We start from the raw sequence: 14,644 nt of genomic DNA on the forward strand, positions 1-14,644 counted from the left end.
CAAAACGAACAGTTGTAAGCTGAGGACTACCTGTACTCAAGTTTTGAGAAGTTGGGCAATGCTGATGCGTGGATTATTGGTTAGTTGTTTTCTTGGTGTCACCTGCACAATTAAAAACCTTAGTAGTATTGTCAAGAGGAAAACGTTGATTGCTTTCAGGCAGATTTCATCATACATTGGAAAGCTCTTTCCCATTTGTCAGTTTGAAGTCAGCCAAGGTTGCTTACTTTTCCAGTTTTGCCAGATGCAAGTGAGGGCAGAACCATAGATGTTCTCCTTGATGCTAACTAATCCTAAATCTCAACTCTGAGTGCCTTTGCCCAATATTCCACACCTTTTTATCATTACTTTACATCCCCAAAAAACATCTTTACATCTTCTTACAAGATGCCTAGAATCAGCTTGAAGCATAGTTTTTGGCCTCAGCGTTCTTCCCACATATGAATTTTATTCCAGTAAAGTTAATAATTACATTATTTTCATGTCTACTTTGTAGAGCACCTCTGGGAAGCCAGTATTTATTGTTGAACTGCCTCAATACTATTTTCCATATATATACTGCATCCAACTGCGGACTAGTTTGCGTTCCAATGTCTATAGTTGTTAAGAGGAAAGTATCTCAGCTCCCCATATAGGGAACATATGTCCATTGATTATTGTTTCAACATGTTAGGGGGCGTGTTAGCTATAACAGTGATATTCATCAAGGAATGACTACAAGTAGATTTGGATCTTAGATGTATTTGGCCCTCTAAAGGTGCATTGGTCTTTAAAAAGAAAAAGCTTATTTGACTCCAACATCTGCACTTAGTTATTCCCTTCCCTGCACAGCCAGCATAAATGAGAGTGAATTTCCCTTTTTTCTACCTTCATTCCAATTCTCTCCCTTCCCCCATCAACAAGTTCCTGTTTTTATTAGCTGTTTCCTAAGCAGCTCCATCATCTCCCATCTTGCCATACATCCTCTGTCTGTCTAGGATTCTTCCTTATACAGTCCTGTTTCACAGCCATCATCCTTGCTTACATTTGCCTGCTGCATAATTCCTTTACTTGATTTGAAAGGATTCTGGTAGCACTTTTTCTGACGAATAACATTTTATTACATAAAAGGCATGCACTCTCATGAGCTGCGGCTACCAGAATAGTTTTTGATGTTTTTTTTTGCCACCACACACTTACATAGCTCTTCTCATACCGCGTTCCCTCAATTTAATATTTCATGCCTTTTCCATTTGTCTTTGGGGGATTCTTTGAGCCTTCAAAATAGGGGTAAAAATGTGTCTGATAGGCGGCATCTGTTTCTGTCAATTCTAGCTATTTATGGAGACAAAGTGGACTTTCTCCAATATCCTTGCTTATTCAGACTGATTAAACCAAATGTCTCTGAATAAGAAACATTAATACTGGCATGAAACATTGTGTATTCACTGTGACAACTGCTACTTGCAATCTGCCGAAGACAATACCCCACTCTTTAGAGGATTCACTCCATCTCAGCTTGAATCCTTAGGATCAGCACGTGAAATTACTTGAGGCTGCACATATTAGTGACAGAGACAAAGGATTCATTCTGTGAATAAAAGAGTATTTCATCTTTAACTACTTTTAACTACTCCTCAGTAGCCAGTGGGGCACAGTTGAATATTTGGATTCAGTTAGTTACAGTTCCTCATACTTTATTAATGCAATTTAACACAATTTATAGTTGTGGGTTTGTGACAGTTTTGAGAAATAAAAGTATTTAAAATTGAGTTAGCAGAAATATATAAAAATAAAAATAGATAATAACTCTACGGTAAGTAGAAAAATAAAAGATATACATTGCCTGCATGTGATACCTTTCCTTCTAAAAAAAAATTAGCAAATGTATTTGAAAAATGTATTTTTCAAATGTGGGAGAAGGCCAAAACCGGGAGAAGGTAAATTCTAGTCCTGCCTTAGGCATGAATCCAACTGGGTAACCTTGGGCCAATCATTCTCTCCCAGCCCTAGGAAACAGGAAATAGCAAACCTCTTCTGAAATCTTGCCAAGAAAACTATAGATCAGAGGCCTTCAAACTTGGCAGCTTTAAGACTTGTGGACTTCGACTCCCAGAATTCTCCAGCCAGAGAAAATTAAAATAAAAAATTAAATAAAAAATATATAAATTGAAAAATACGTATGTATTGACAGGGCCATGGTTCCTTCAATTAAAAAAGCCCCCTTATTTGAAGCTACTGGTGAAATCCATGTTCCTCTGACCTGAGCAATCACAGAACAGAAAGCAAACTTTGTCCTACATTTTGGGGAGCTAGTAAGGATGTGGAGAAAATGACACCCCTGATGCACTATGAACAGAGCTAATTTAGGGTTTAAAGCAAGGTTTCCCAACCTTGGTGACTTTAAGATACATATGCTTCAATCCCCAGAATTCAGCTATCACCTATCTAGGCGCCCTCTAATCTAGGCAATGAAAACTGTTTCCATTCTGCTTACAATTTATTTTGCTATTTGCTTTTTTTTTTCCTAAGTAGGTTTCTGTGAATCTGCCATTCTTATATAATTGGACTAATAACCACCTATTAACTCACAGTGAAACTTCCTTATTCTAACAGCCCAGGTCTTTAAGGTCAAAAAACTATCTGTTATGGTGCCAAAGAGGAGATTTCAGCTATAGTAATTACTCAGATCTATAGCTGAAATCTCTTCTTTGGCACCATAACCTTACAGAACACCAAGGTAGTATGTGAACAGCAATCTTTAAACATAATGAAATGGTAAGAGAAAATTTGTACAAAAGGAGCAAGTGGCCATTCAGTTCAGTTGATCAATTCTAAATTTAAACAGATAACCAGACACATTGTTTTATTAAGTGTAAAAGCAAGAAGAATACCACCAATACAAATATAATGTGCAGCTTGACTAATTTTTTTGGCAAATTTTAGTCTCTGCAAATATTTAGAAGAATTCTGTCCTAAAACTATCTCCTCTTAAGCTCGTCTTACAACTCAAGCTATATTTTTTTCATAATTATAGAAAACCTGAATGTATGCATAGGAACAGCAAGTGATCTTTCAATGCATGTAGTTTTCTTAGCCAGCATTAACCTGATTCCCACAGCAAAGTTGATACAACAGTAGAAATATATTGCCTGATGAGTTGCAACTCAGCTAAACAGTATTCTAAATGTTTCTTTCCTGGTAAAAAGAGATACTGAATTACTGAGAAAATAGTATCTGTATATTTCTGCTTTCTCCAAACTTGCCTACTGGCAAAGATAATTTAGCACAAAAATTCTTAGATTTTTCCAGATTCCTTTGAAGTAGATTCCGCGTGATTAACAGTCAGGGACATTATTAGGATCTGGTTTTGCAGAAACAGGACGTAATCTTTCTGTTCAAGAAACTACAAAGAAAGCTAGTGTTTGAGGTATCTTAGAGTTGATGTATGGTGATTTTTTTTTTCTCAATGTCTAAATTATAAGAATTAATACATATAACATTCTCTCAGATGCCTTGCCTGTTATGATAAAATTAATGTCAACAGTATGTAAAATTCCAAGAAGTGTATACATCCAAACCATGTAAGTGATTTAATGCAGGGAATGTTGACTACAGCTGTGTTTATGCTCTAGAGTCTCTTTTATGTTATGTTCCAAGCCTGTCGCACATATTTTTGAAGACAGACTTGTTGCTACTTGCCATTTTTTTCCCCCAAGCAGATGTTTATAGGGAAATGAAAGAGAAGATAACGTATACTTTCTATTAATAAGAATATTATTTTTTAACCCAATTAAATTATGTATTTCTTGAATACCAAATTCAGTTTGGTATTGAATTGGAGCATGATTCATCATCAAATCCTCATTGTTAGTGAGGCCTTGCAACTTGCCAGAGGCACTATCCCTTAAGCAACTGGGTATGAAGCTTTGATTGTGAATAAAGTTTATTTTCCTTGTGCGGCACAATCTGATCCTCTCCAAGCTGCTGGGTTGGAGATGAATCTGTCCAGAAGTCTATGGAGATTCTCAATCATCCAGGCCATGGTTGTCCCAAAGGTGCTTTTTCAGGAGGCAACTGGACTTTTCTTGTTTTTTCTTTGAAGACTTTTCACTTCTCATCCAAGAAGCTTCATCAGAGCTGAGTCAGAGCTGAAGAAGCTTCTTGGATGAGAAGCGAAACGTCTTCAAAGAAAAAACAAGAAAAGTCCAGTTGCCTCCTGAAAAAGCACCTTTGGGACAATCTGTCCAGACTTTCTTTGCTTGAAGACTTCAGTTTGTCTTTTCTGAGGATGGGCCAGCCGCAGTTTGTGATATCAGGGCCTCCATAACAGTCAAGGATTTATCCCAGGTCACTGTGGGTATAACATACATCAGAAGCTCACATTAGATCTGGTTTGTACAGGTAGTCCTCAACTTACAACAGCTCGTTTAGTGACTGTTCAAAACTACAATGGCACTGAAGTCACATAAGTGACTTATGACTGTTTTTCACACTTGCAACCATTACAGCATCTCCACGGTCATGTGATCAGAATTCAGACACTTGGCCACTGACTCATAGTTATAACACTTTCAGGGTCCCGTGGTCATGCGATCCCCTTGTGCGACCATCTGACGAGCAAAGGCTGGCTGGGGAAGCCAGATTCACTTAACAACCATATTAATAACAACCGTTGCAGTGATTCATTTGACAACTGCGGCAAGAAAGGTCATAAAACGGGCCAAATTTACTTAACAACTGTCTCGTTTAACAACAAAAATTTGGGGCTTAATTGTGGCTGAAAGTTAAGGATTACCTGTATCTCAAAGCAATTGAGGCACAGTTTCAGAATGGAGATCTAGGCTTCACTGTGTGTATGGGTGTGGCCAGATTATTCTCTAGCCCAGGGGTCGGCAACCTTAAACACTCGAAGAACCACAAAGGTCCTAACCGGAAGCCCCCATTCAATTCTGGAGCCGACCGGAAGTCCAGTTCCCCCACCATAGAGTCTCTTAATGCAACGTCCTTTTTCCTCTACCTGTCCTAACCGAAAGCCCTATCAATTGTGGAGCTGACCAGCAACAGGGAGCCGCAGCAGAGGGATGAAAGAGCCACATGCGACTCCAGAGCCACAGGTTGCTGACCCCTGCTCTAACCTCTGTGAAACAATGTCACTTCCATTCAGCCCTGCTGGCCTTAGCCAGCTGCGGGGTCATTTTGATTTGAACTCAGTTCCTGGTAGGATGACACAAGCCAGTGGCATGTAGGAAATGGCAGATCCTCATCTCCATGTTATCTCTGCAGTGAATTGTTTTGGTAGGTTTGTGACACTTACTTTTCTTCTTATTTTGACAGGCCTTTGGGAATGCCAAGACAGCACACAACAACAATTCAAGTCGCTTTGGCAAATTTATTCAAGTAAATTATCAGGAGACTGGCACTGTGCGTGGGTAAGTGGCAATGAGCAGTGACTAAAGAGCTTTAGGCATGAATGGTTTGCAGCTGTTAGTAGTTTTATATGCATGATTAGAATGTAAAACATCCTGTGTAAATCTGGGCTGTAGCTGCTTGTCTGCGAAAGATGTGGGCATGTCATGTAGGAGAAATAATTGGCTTGATATAGGTATCTTTTCTTAAGGAAAGTAACTTCCTACATTCTTTTCATTACAACTTTTCAGTTCAATCACAGGGGAGATGGAAAAAATTCTGAAATATGTATTTTTAATTAATTGATATAATAAATTGTTGAGCAACTCCACTCTCCACTTAGATATTTTTCTTTAGAATTCTTTGGCTCTGGTTTGGATAATACAGATCATTCATAGCTGTTTGAATCTGAAAGAAATGTTTTTTTCAAGACCGTTACAATGTTATGAAAGCAAATTAAGAACCCCTAATTTAAGGTACTGTGCCTTCAGATCAGAAAATAAGCTATTCTAGATTGATTCCACTAAGGCAGAGGTCTTCAAACTTGGCACCTTTAAGACTTGTGGACTTCAACTCCCAGAATTCTCCAGCCAGCATAGCTGGGAGTTGGTCCACAAGTCTTAAAGCTGCCAAGTTTGAAGACCTCTGCACTAAGGCTTTATTAATTAGCCTTAAAATGGGAAGTAGAAGAAAATATGCTCAATTATATGAAGGACCAGCACAAAAATTGATGATCGTCTGACAATCTTCTGGAGCTATTACAGTTTAAAAGTATATTAAAGCAGAAAAACTTCTGAAACAGTGGGACTTATTCTGTGATATTACTTTGTAAAATATTTCCAGGTTTTGAAAGGCCAGCCTGATCATTGTGCTATATTTTCAGCTGTTTAGATAGAATCTTCCAATTCTATTAATGGCCTGGTAAAAACTCTAATCTTCTAAAATAAAGATGAGAAATAGAGGCAGACATTTTTTTCCCTTTGTTCTCTACTTCAGTTTCTTTAAATCTATTGCTTTTCCTTGTCAAAAACAAGGAAACAAAACTAGTAGTTCACCTGAGCAGTACACTGTCATAGTTCCAGTTTTTATGTCGTCTGTTATCTTCCTGGAGTTCTAAGAGCAAGCAGGACATAAAAATCCTGTTTTTGTTGCTACATCTTGTGTTTTTTTTCTGCAATCACATTTAGGATTAATAAATGTGTACAATTTTGGGCCTCCAGGTGTATCAGTCAGAAGGCATTAAGACATGTATTTTTCTATAACATTTTTGGCATAATTGTTCATCTGAGATGCCAAGAATAGGAGTAGTACCTTGATTTTGGCTCTGAGGAAATTATATCCATCTGACCTTTTCTTTAATACAGAATATTAATATATATTGCTATGATGTTGCAACATGTAAATAAATTTTAAAAACTGTTAAAAATGTTATCTCCGTTACTGAAGGATGTTTTGGGCATTCATGACCCTACTGCTTTTACAATGCCTTAGCAAATTGCTTTTCGTTTTCTTTTATCTGTTAAATACATTTGATGGTATCCATTTAATGGATAGTGCTACAGGTTGTCCAGCCAAGTTGGGGTAAAAGAGATATATATAATTCAGTTTTGTCCCATATGTCTTCTGAGTATTTATATTAAAAATCATATCCCATCCTTCTAATGCATGGGTACCATTTAGAAAGTGTAACTTCGTTAAAAAAAAAAAAATAAGAGTCTAATCTAAAAGTTAAACAATTAAATAGCTCCAGGATGGATGCAATACTGTAATACTAATATGAGCAGACTACATCACCATGACTCATCAGGTCACCATATTTTGCAGCACAATTTAAAGGAAGCCCAAATTTTGCAGTCTTTAGGGTACTTACATTTCTTTTGGGAAATGGAAAATGCTACCAAGTAAGGAAGTGAAGGAGATGGATTCAGCTACCCTTGTATACAGGATTGTTTCATCCCTTGTATGAATTAGGGCTCCCCCCCTCCAATACAGTGTTCTTCCTCATACAATGCTTTGCCATTCCTTTTTCTTCTAGAGCTTATGTTGAAAAGTATCTACTAGAAAAGTCCAGACTAGTCTATCAGGAACATAATGAGAGGTGAGTAACTAATGAAATAACACATATAAGCTACTGGAACAAATAAAGGAAGATAAATCGAAACAACTATTAGAATTTCAGAGTATAATTATTTCACAGTTATAAACTGTGCATGCCTGCTTTTCACATTTTGGAAGCAATGGTTTTCATCCAAAATATGGAATGACGTATTTATTACTGACTAATTCATGTCCCAGCTTTGAGGGCTTGTTGTTACAATCCTGTTTTTCTCTTCTTGGAAATTAGTAGCTAGTAATAAAGGGTCCCATGAAATTCTTGGGCTCCTAGAACTCCAGAAGTTTCTAAGCAAGGATTGCAGGTTAAGAGCAATGGCTCACATAAACAGTTGTGTTTCTTGCTCAGAAATTACATTGTTCTTCATAATAGATTGCACACCCTTCAATGTGCAAGGAAGTTAGAGGGAAATATGTGCTGCAGTAGTTTATTAACACTCCAGTTTAAATTGTACTTGCTTGTTACCCGGAGACAGGAAAGAGAACAGTGGGTTATTTCCTCCCCATGCCCCCTCCAGCAATTTGTATAAGATGGAAGGTTGTGGGGTTTTTCTTTATTATTATTTTCAGCACATATCTTCCACCGTATTGAAAACTGAAAAATGGCACACCAGCCTCCCCAAAAAGAGATCAGATTTATGAATAATTGTACAAAACTTAACAAGTCAGAAATAACTAAGATACACATCTGTGTATACATTGTTTAGGAAATAATCTTGGAGCACTTTTTCCTATTTTGGTAGTTTATTGTTACTGCTCTGTTTTTGTTATACAGGAAGTCCTCGACTTACGACCACAATTGAGCCCAAAATTTCTGTTGCTAAGTGAAACATTTGTTAAGTGAATTTTGACCGATTTTACAACCTTTCTTGCCACAATTGTTAAATGAATCACTGCAGTTATTAAGTGATAAATTAATTTTTTCAGTGCCATTGTTTATTTATTTATTTATTTATTTGTTTAAATTTCTATACCGCCCTTCTCCAATGTAGGACTCAGGGCGGTGAACAGCCAAAGTAAAAACAAGACATACATACAAACATACAAAGTCTAAAAACTGTTTAAAATAATTAAATAATTTTGGCCGTGATTAAAACATTCCAATTTAAAATCCATTTAAAATTTGACTCAAGCCAGCCCAGCTAGTTGGAATAAATGGGTTTTCAGGGCCCGACGAAAAATCCGGAGGTCTGTTATTGTACGTAGCTCTGGGGGGAGGTTGTTCCAGAGGGCGGGCGCCGCCACAGAGAAGGCTCTCCCCCTGGGGGTCGCCAGCCGACATTGTCTGGCGGACGGCACCCTGAGGAGGCCCACTCTGTGGGAGCGTACTGGCCGGTGGGAGGCTATTGGTGGCAGAAGGCGGTCTCGTAAGTACCCCGGCCCTAAGCCATGGAGCGCTTTAAAGGTGGTCACCAACACCTTGAAGCGCACCCGGAAGACCACCGGAAGCCAGTGCAGCTCGCGCAGGAGAGGTGTCACGTGGGAGCGCCTCGTCGCCCCCAAAATCCCCCGCGCGGCCGCATTCTGGACCAGCTGGAGCCTCCGGGTGCACCCCAGGGGGAGCCCCATGTAGAGAGCATTGCAGTAGTCCAGGCGGGAAGTGACGAGTGCCTGAGTGACTGTGCGTAGGGAGTAACTTCAAGCAGTCACTAAATGAATTGTAAATGGAGGACTACCTGTATATATAATCATATAATTTTGGATTTAGAAAAAGCAAGGACAAGGTAGTACTAGATGTAGGTTTTATACTTGCAGCCATGAGTTCCAGTAATACAAAGTACCCCATGCTGTTGATTAATCACCTTTTTTCCAGTTCCTTCCTGATATGACAGTAATGTGTATATTTCCCACTGTTGTCTATCTGTTGTTACTCATTTTTTACCGTAATACATTTTTACTTGTTATCAGGAACTACCATGTATTTTATTACCTGCTGGCAGGAGCAAGCGAAGAAGAGAAATCTGCTTTTCACCTTAAACAGCCTGATGAGTATCACTACCTTAATCAGGTGGGAATATGGAAGCAGCTTTGTGTACATGTGTGTTACTTTAGAGCAATGGGCTATTCTTGCAATGGTATTTTAAAATTATTGTTCATGTCATCTGCTCAGAAATGATCAGCAACTGATCATTACAATAGAGAACTATTATGAAATAAAAGATATTGGATCATAGGTTTTCAAAAGACTATATAATTTTCCAAGCAACTTTAATATTAACAGCTAATAGATGTTTATTATTTTATTTTCACATGTTTGCACATCTTAAACAACTTGCACGTTTTCCTAATCCTTTTGTTTGGTAGCATGATATTTTAATATATTTACAAATGTCTATTAATCCCAACTGCCTGTAAATAATTGAAATTATGGGGATACTGCATCTTATACTAACATTTCACAACATTTATATAATTTATTTCCTTGAGTACCCAGGGGTTTTGAATGCAATAAAACTGAGATGGAAGAACAGTTAAGGTGGTAAAATGCTATCCCATTAGAATTACATAACATAATTAAATACTTTTAAGATTGAATCCTAAATTACTTTCCTTCCACTAGTCAAATGGTACAAAACACAGCAGGTTTTTCAGTATAAGATAATGTGAGATCACTAGTAATGATTCCTCTCTGCATTTGTTATTCATTGCTTCAGTAGGAAAACGAGTGTGGAAATCATAAATAGAGCCCTAGATAGCTTAATAGTGACTGAATTATCACTGAAGGAGTGATACAGGTATATTTGAAATTTTAAAAAGTAGAACTTTTAAGTTTTGTTTTGATTTCCTATTTTACAAGCTTCCTGGGATGGATAGCCAGAGAATCTGGCAACCTTGATATCATTAGTTTTACAAAATGAATTGTAATTTTAGGTTTCAGTTTTACCCAAATGACTTCTGTTTGGTCACAATAAGAAATTAACAAGATGGGAATCTTAATTTTAATTCAGATTGTAAAATCATTAAAAATTGCAAATCGTTTTAATATTGGAAATTAATCAGAAAAGTGCTGGTAATTTTGTAGAGTGCATAGAGGGCTCTGCTTGGTCTTGGAGTACGTTATTCAGTTACTTATTTTGCAGAATTTGTACATCACCCCAAGCAGAGACTTGTCTGCCTTTTCACCAGCACTACATTAAAAAGGTTGGAAGATAGTTGATCTGCTTTATGTAATTGTTTGGGCAATGAACAAAATATATAAGATGGAACATTCTTAAGTGATGCAGAAATGCCAACACATTCTACAATATCCTCCAGTTTAATTATAAAATGAAAAGGCTTTTCAGTAACATATGATAAAATCGTGTGGAGTACACTTTCTCAAAGCAAGGTGAACAGTACAGTAACACAGAGGAACATAGTGACGCATTTCTGCAGTGGGAAATTTGCCTGACATTTAATGCTTACAGACACAGAAGACAAGTAGAAAGAGATTGTTGTGTGGGATTTGGAATGCTACTTACCCAATCTGCCTTGCTTTCAGATGACAAAGAAACCCCCTAAACACAGCTGGGATGACTGTTACTATGACTCTGAGCCGGTCAGTACGAGTCCATCCATCCATCCATCCATCCATCCATCCATCCTGGGTTACTGGTGACAGGCCTTTCCTTGCCTTTCGGCTTTGCTCCAAGATGCAAAGCAAATGCAGAATCAGTTGCTTTTTATTAACAGTTGATGGCCTCAACTGTTAAATAGTTTTCTCTTAAGTAGTTTTCAGGGTCATTTTTCTGTAGTTATCTTTTTAAAAATGGGAAGGTATCGTGCCGTAGGATGGTGCCAATAGAATTGATTATAACATTTTCTCTTGCTTCTGTTTTTTTCAAAATACAGACAAATAAACTTTGCCCAGAATAATTTTTGCAGGATAATATTTGATATAATATATTCTCTACAGCAGGAGTGTCAAACTTGCGCCGTCACGTGACGTATCGTGACTTTTTTTCCCCCTTTGCTAAACCGGGCGTGCCCAGCGCATGACACATCCAGCCTGCAGGCCATGAGTTTGACAGCCCTGCTTTAGAGAGAAATGCATTGATTTTAAAATCCATGCTACTTCTTGAATCCTATCTGATTTCAGGGACCTGGTTCACCCAAGTTTTGTTTTGTTTTGTTCTTGTTTTAGCAGGATATGTAAATCCATCCATTATGTCCAATCCTTATGAGTAAACCAGGTCACTTTGGCACTATCCTCAGTTAATTGTGGCTTAGAAAACCCTAATTACTAGGTGCATGCAGCTATAGATACATCAGTAGAATAGAGTTCCTTTGTTCAGTAAAATTGATTTAACTTTAGGTCCAGGACTATATTTGATTTTATGTATGCATTAAATCAATTTGTATGACTGTTCATCTCATGATAGTGACTGTGGATGGTCAACATAGAATTATAACTCAATATTTTTTTTAAAAAAACAATAGTAATAACAGCCTTGGAAAGAACTCCTAGAGGCCTCTCCAAGTTGTAACCAAAGTGTAGTTTGTAAAGTGAAAGGAAAAAATTATTTAAGTAACTGGAGAATAATCATTTTAATTCCATTTGAATTAACTGCTCTGATCTTTTAATATTTTTATAATTCCCATTTTATTTCCAAAAGCATGATTGTTCTAATTGCATGTCAACAATTCTAACTTGTTTACAAATAAGATGTAATGAAATAATGTTTTATTTCATTTTTATTGAGAATATTTTTTTTCCATTTCCATTTTATTGTTTTTAAACTACAAGTACTAGATGACTCAGTAAAATACTTGTTTTTAAATCAGCAGAAGCAAATGGTTGAGGGCAAAGATTTCAATTAGCTCAACTCTGTAGAACTGAGTTGGATTTATTGCGTGAAACTATAGATGTGAAATCATTTTTTCTGCTAGCCTGCCTGATGGTGAATATTGCTCAGTTAAGCAGAGGGCTATCAGAATAGGTCTGTCCTATATTGTTGAAGCTTTTTTCTGGTCCGTCAAACTTGGGGTTCCTGGAAATTAAAATGGCTACCCTTAAAGTATTAATCAGCACAGTGGTAAAAATGCTCTCCTTATCCTTGACCTATTTTGAGTTTTTCTATTAAAATACAAAGTTCTTGTATTTTAATACAAGAACTACAGTCTTGTATTCTAGACTGTAGAACTACAGTCTTGTATTCTAGACTGTAGCGCTCATCTTTTCTCTTTTCTCTATTGATCTAGGACTTAACTGCCAACTTTGCTTTGTATTTTCTTCATGGTTTCTTTTTGCTCTTGGTGACCCCTTTGTTCCTCTTCTCTTCAAGTATCAATTTGATTTACATCCTTACCAGATAAAATAGGGTCTCCTATGCTCAGACTCTCTTTCTAAATAAAAGCTCAGTCTTTTGCAGTCTTCTGCAATAGTCTTAACAAACTGCACCGAACCAAAAAAAATCTGTCCCAGTGTTCATACAGCAACATCACCACATGAATTAAACATGCAGAGTTTAAAAATGCTGTCGTGAGAAACAGCAGAGAATAGAATGAAGCTGTCTTACCTCATGCCCCAGTTAGCTTCATATCTATTAATCTTGAGTAGAAAGGTATAAATAATAGAAATAGACATTTTCCCTGATACTTACATGTTATTTCATTTTTGAAAACGGAATGCAGTGCTAGGGTGGAGGTTGAGTGTTGCATGGACCTCTGAAATAGTTCAGCTTTGTTTTAAAAAACATTTTACAGATTCTTCAAATAACTGTTAGTGTTCAAGCCCACTCTGTTGAATTGGAGGTTATGTAATATAATGTCCACTCTCGAATGAGTAAAAATACTGTAAAGTATGCAGCCTGTAACTCTATAGGTTGAAGCATTGCAGTGATTGATAAGTCCCATGGGGGGGGGGGAATCTTGCATCATTCACAATGCAGTTGAATGGCAAAGAATATCTAGAGTTTGTCTTCTCCCTTGGTTTTTAACTGCAGAGCACTACAGTTGCTTGTTTTTTAACTGCAGAGCCTATGTATGAACTGTGTTTACTGTTCCATGTAAACAAACGGAACACAGTAATTCTTACAAAGATGGAAGGCACCTAGGAAGACGCCAGAATGTTGCTTCTTTTAGACCTACTCCTCCTTTCAGAAATGGTCATGTCCCAGCATGTGTTTTTCTTAAAAGTTATCTTAGGAATCCTTCATTCAGCTGGCAATTCCTCCACTACTTATTTATAACTAAATTTGTTTCTCATGTTACATGACATTGTGAAGCGTGGTATGGAGAATGGACTCCAGTACAGTTTGACGATTATTCCGATTCCAAATCTGTTCACCATCCAGTGTTGTACGGATTGAACTTTATATTGTATTGTTAATATTTGTATAACTTTCGGATGCCTGTCCCCATCCCCACCCCCTAATAATTATTCCTTGTATTGGACTCGATAGGATTGCTTCTCTGTTGAAGGTGAAGACTTGAAGCATGATTTTGAACGTTTGCAGCTAGCTATGGAGATGGTGGGCTTTCTTCCCAAGACCCGCAGGCAGTAAGTTATTTCTCTTTAGAAGGTGATTGTGAATTGACCTTTTAACAGTTATTGTGCCAGACAGACATTGTGTCTGTTAGTAAAAATATGAACCATTTTTACCCTATTAATCATGGATGGCATTTTCTAATTATTCCCATATAACAAATTATGGAAAAGCAGGAAAATCTGTCTTACATATGTATTTATCCAATTTATGAGAATTGATTTATATGTGATTTAGGGAAACATACATATACCACAACATGGCTTAAGTTGAAGATACAAAAACACCAACTTCATTAATATGTAATAACACTGGTGAACTTAATTTAATTTAGTTTCTTTCATTTATTGTTCCTGTTTTGCACTCTTAGAATATTTTCCCTTCTGTCAGCAATACTACACTTGGGTAACATCTGTTACAAGAAGAAAACCTACCGAGATGATTCCATAGATATCTGTAATCCAGAAGTCTTGCCTATTGTCTCAGAGTTACTTGAGGTAAGATACCACATTTGGACATAATAAGCCTTCCACTCCCCCCCCCTTTCTATATATTCTTCTATTTCCACATAATATATAAAGATAAATGTGAAAGTTAATTGGATTCAGTATTGTTAGTGTATTACCCTGTTTCCCCCAAAATAAGATATCCCTTGATAATAAGCTCAATTGGGCTTT

The 14,644-nt window shown here is 37.1% G+C and overlaps 1 protein-coding gene across 16 annotated transcripts in view; it reads left to right on the forward strand.

Annotated features, from left to right (window-relative positions):
- MYO9A (myosin IXA) overlaps positions 1 to 14,644 on the forward strand; it is a 95,060-nt gene that overhangs the window by 22,379 nt on the left and 58,037 nt on the right. For 12 of the 16 annotated variants that reach the window (XM_034432640.3, XM_034432646.3, XM_087878180.1 and 9 more), the window contains 6 exons: positions 5,317 to 5,411; positions 7,424 to 7,486; positions 9,409 to 9,508; positions 10,982 to 11,038; positions 13,884 to 13,981; positions 14,338 to 14,464. In XM_034432640.3, coding sequence (XP_034288531.2) covers positions 5,317 to 5,411; positions 7,424 to 7,486; positions 9,409 to 9,508; positions 10,982 to 11,038; positions 13,884 to 13,981; positions 14,338 to 14,464 — 540 coding nt within the window. The remainder of the gene's footprint in view (positions 1 to 5,316; positions 5,412 to 7,423; positions 7,487 to 9,408; positions 9,509 to 10,981; positions 11,039 to 13,883; positions 13,982 to 14,337; positions 14,465 to 14,644) is intronic. The other 4 variants (XM_034432643.3, XM_087878185.1, XM_087878186.1 and 1 more) reach the window with 1 other exon arrangement.

This window comes from Pantherophis guttatus, chromosome 13 (assembly GCF_059756535.1).
Source record: "Pantherophis guttatus breed Tessera chromosome 13, ASM5975653v1, whole genome shotgun sequence".
In the NCBI taxonomy this organism is placed as follows: Eukaryota; Metazoa; Chordata; class Lepidosauria; order Squamata; family Colubridae; genus Pantherophis; species Pantherophis guttatus.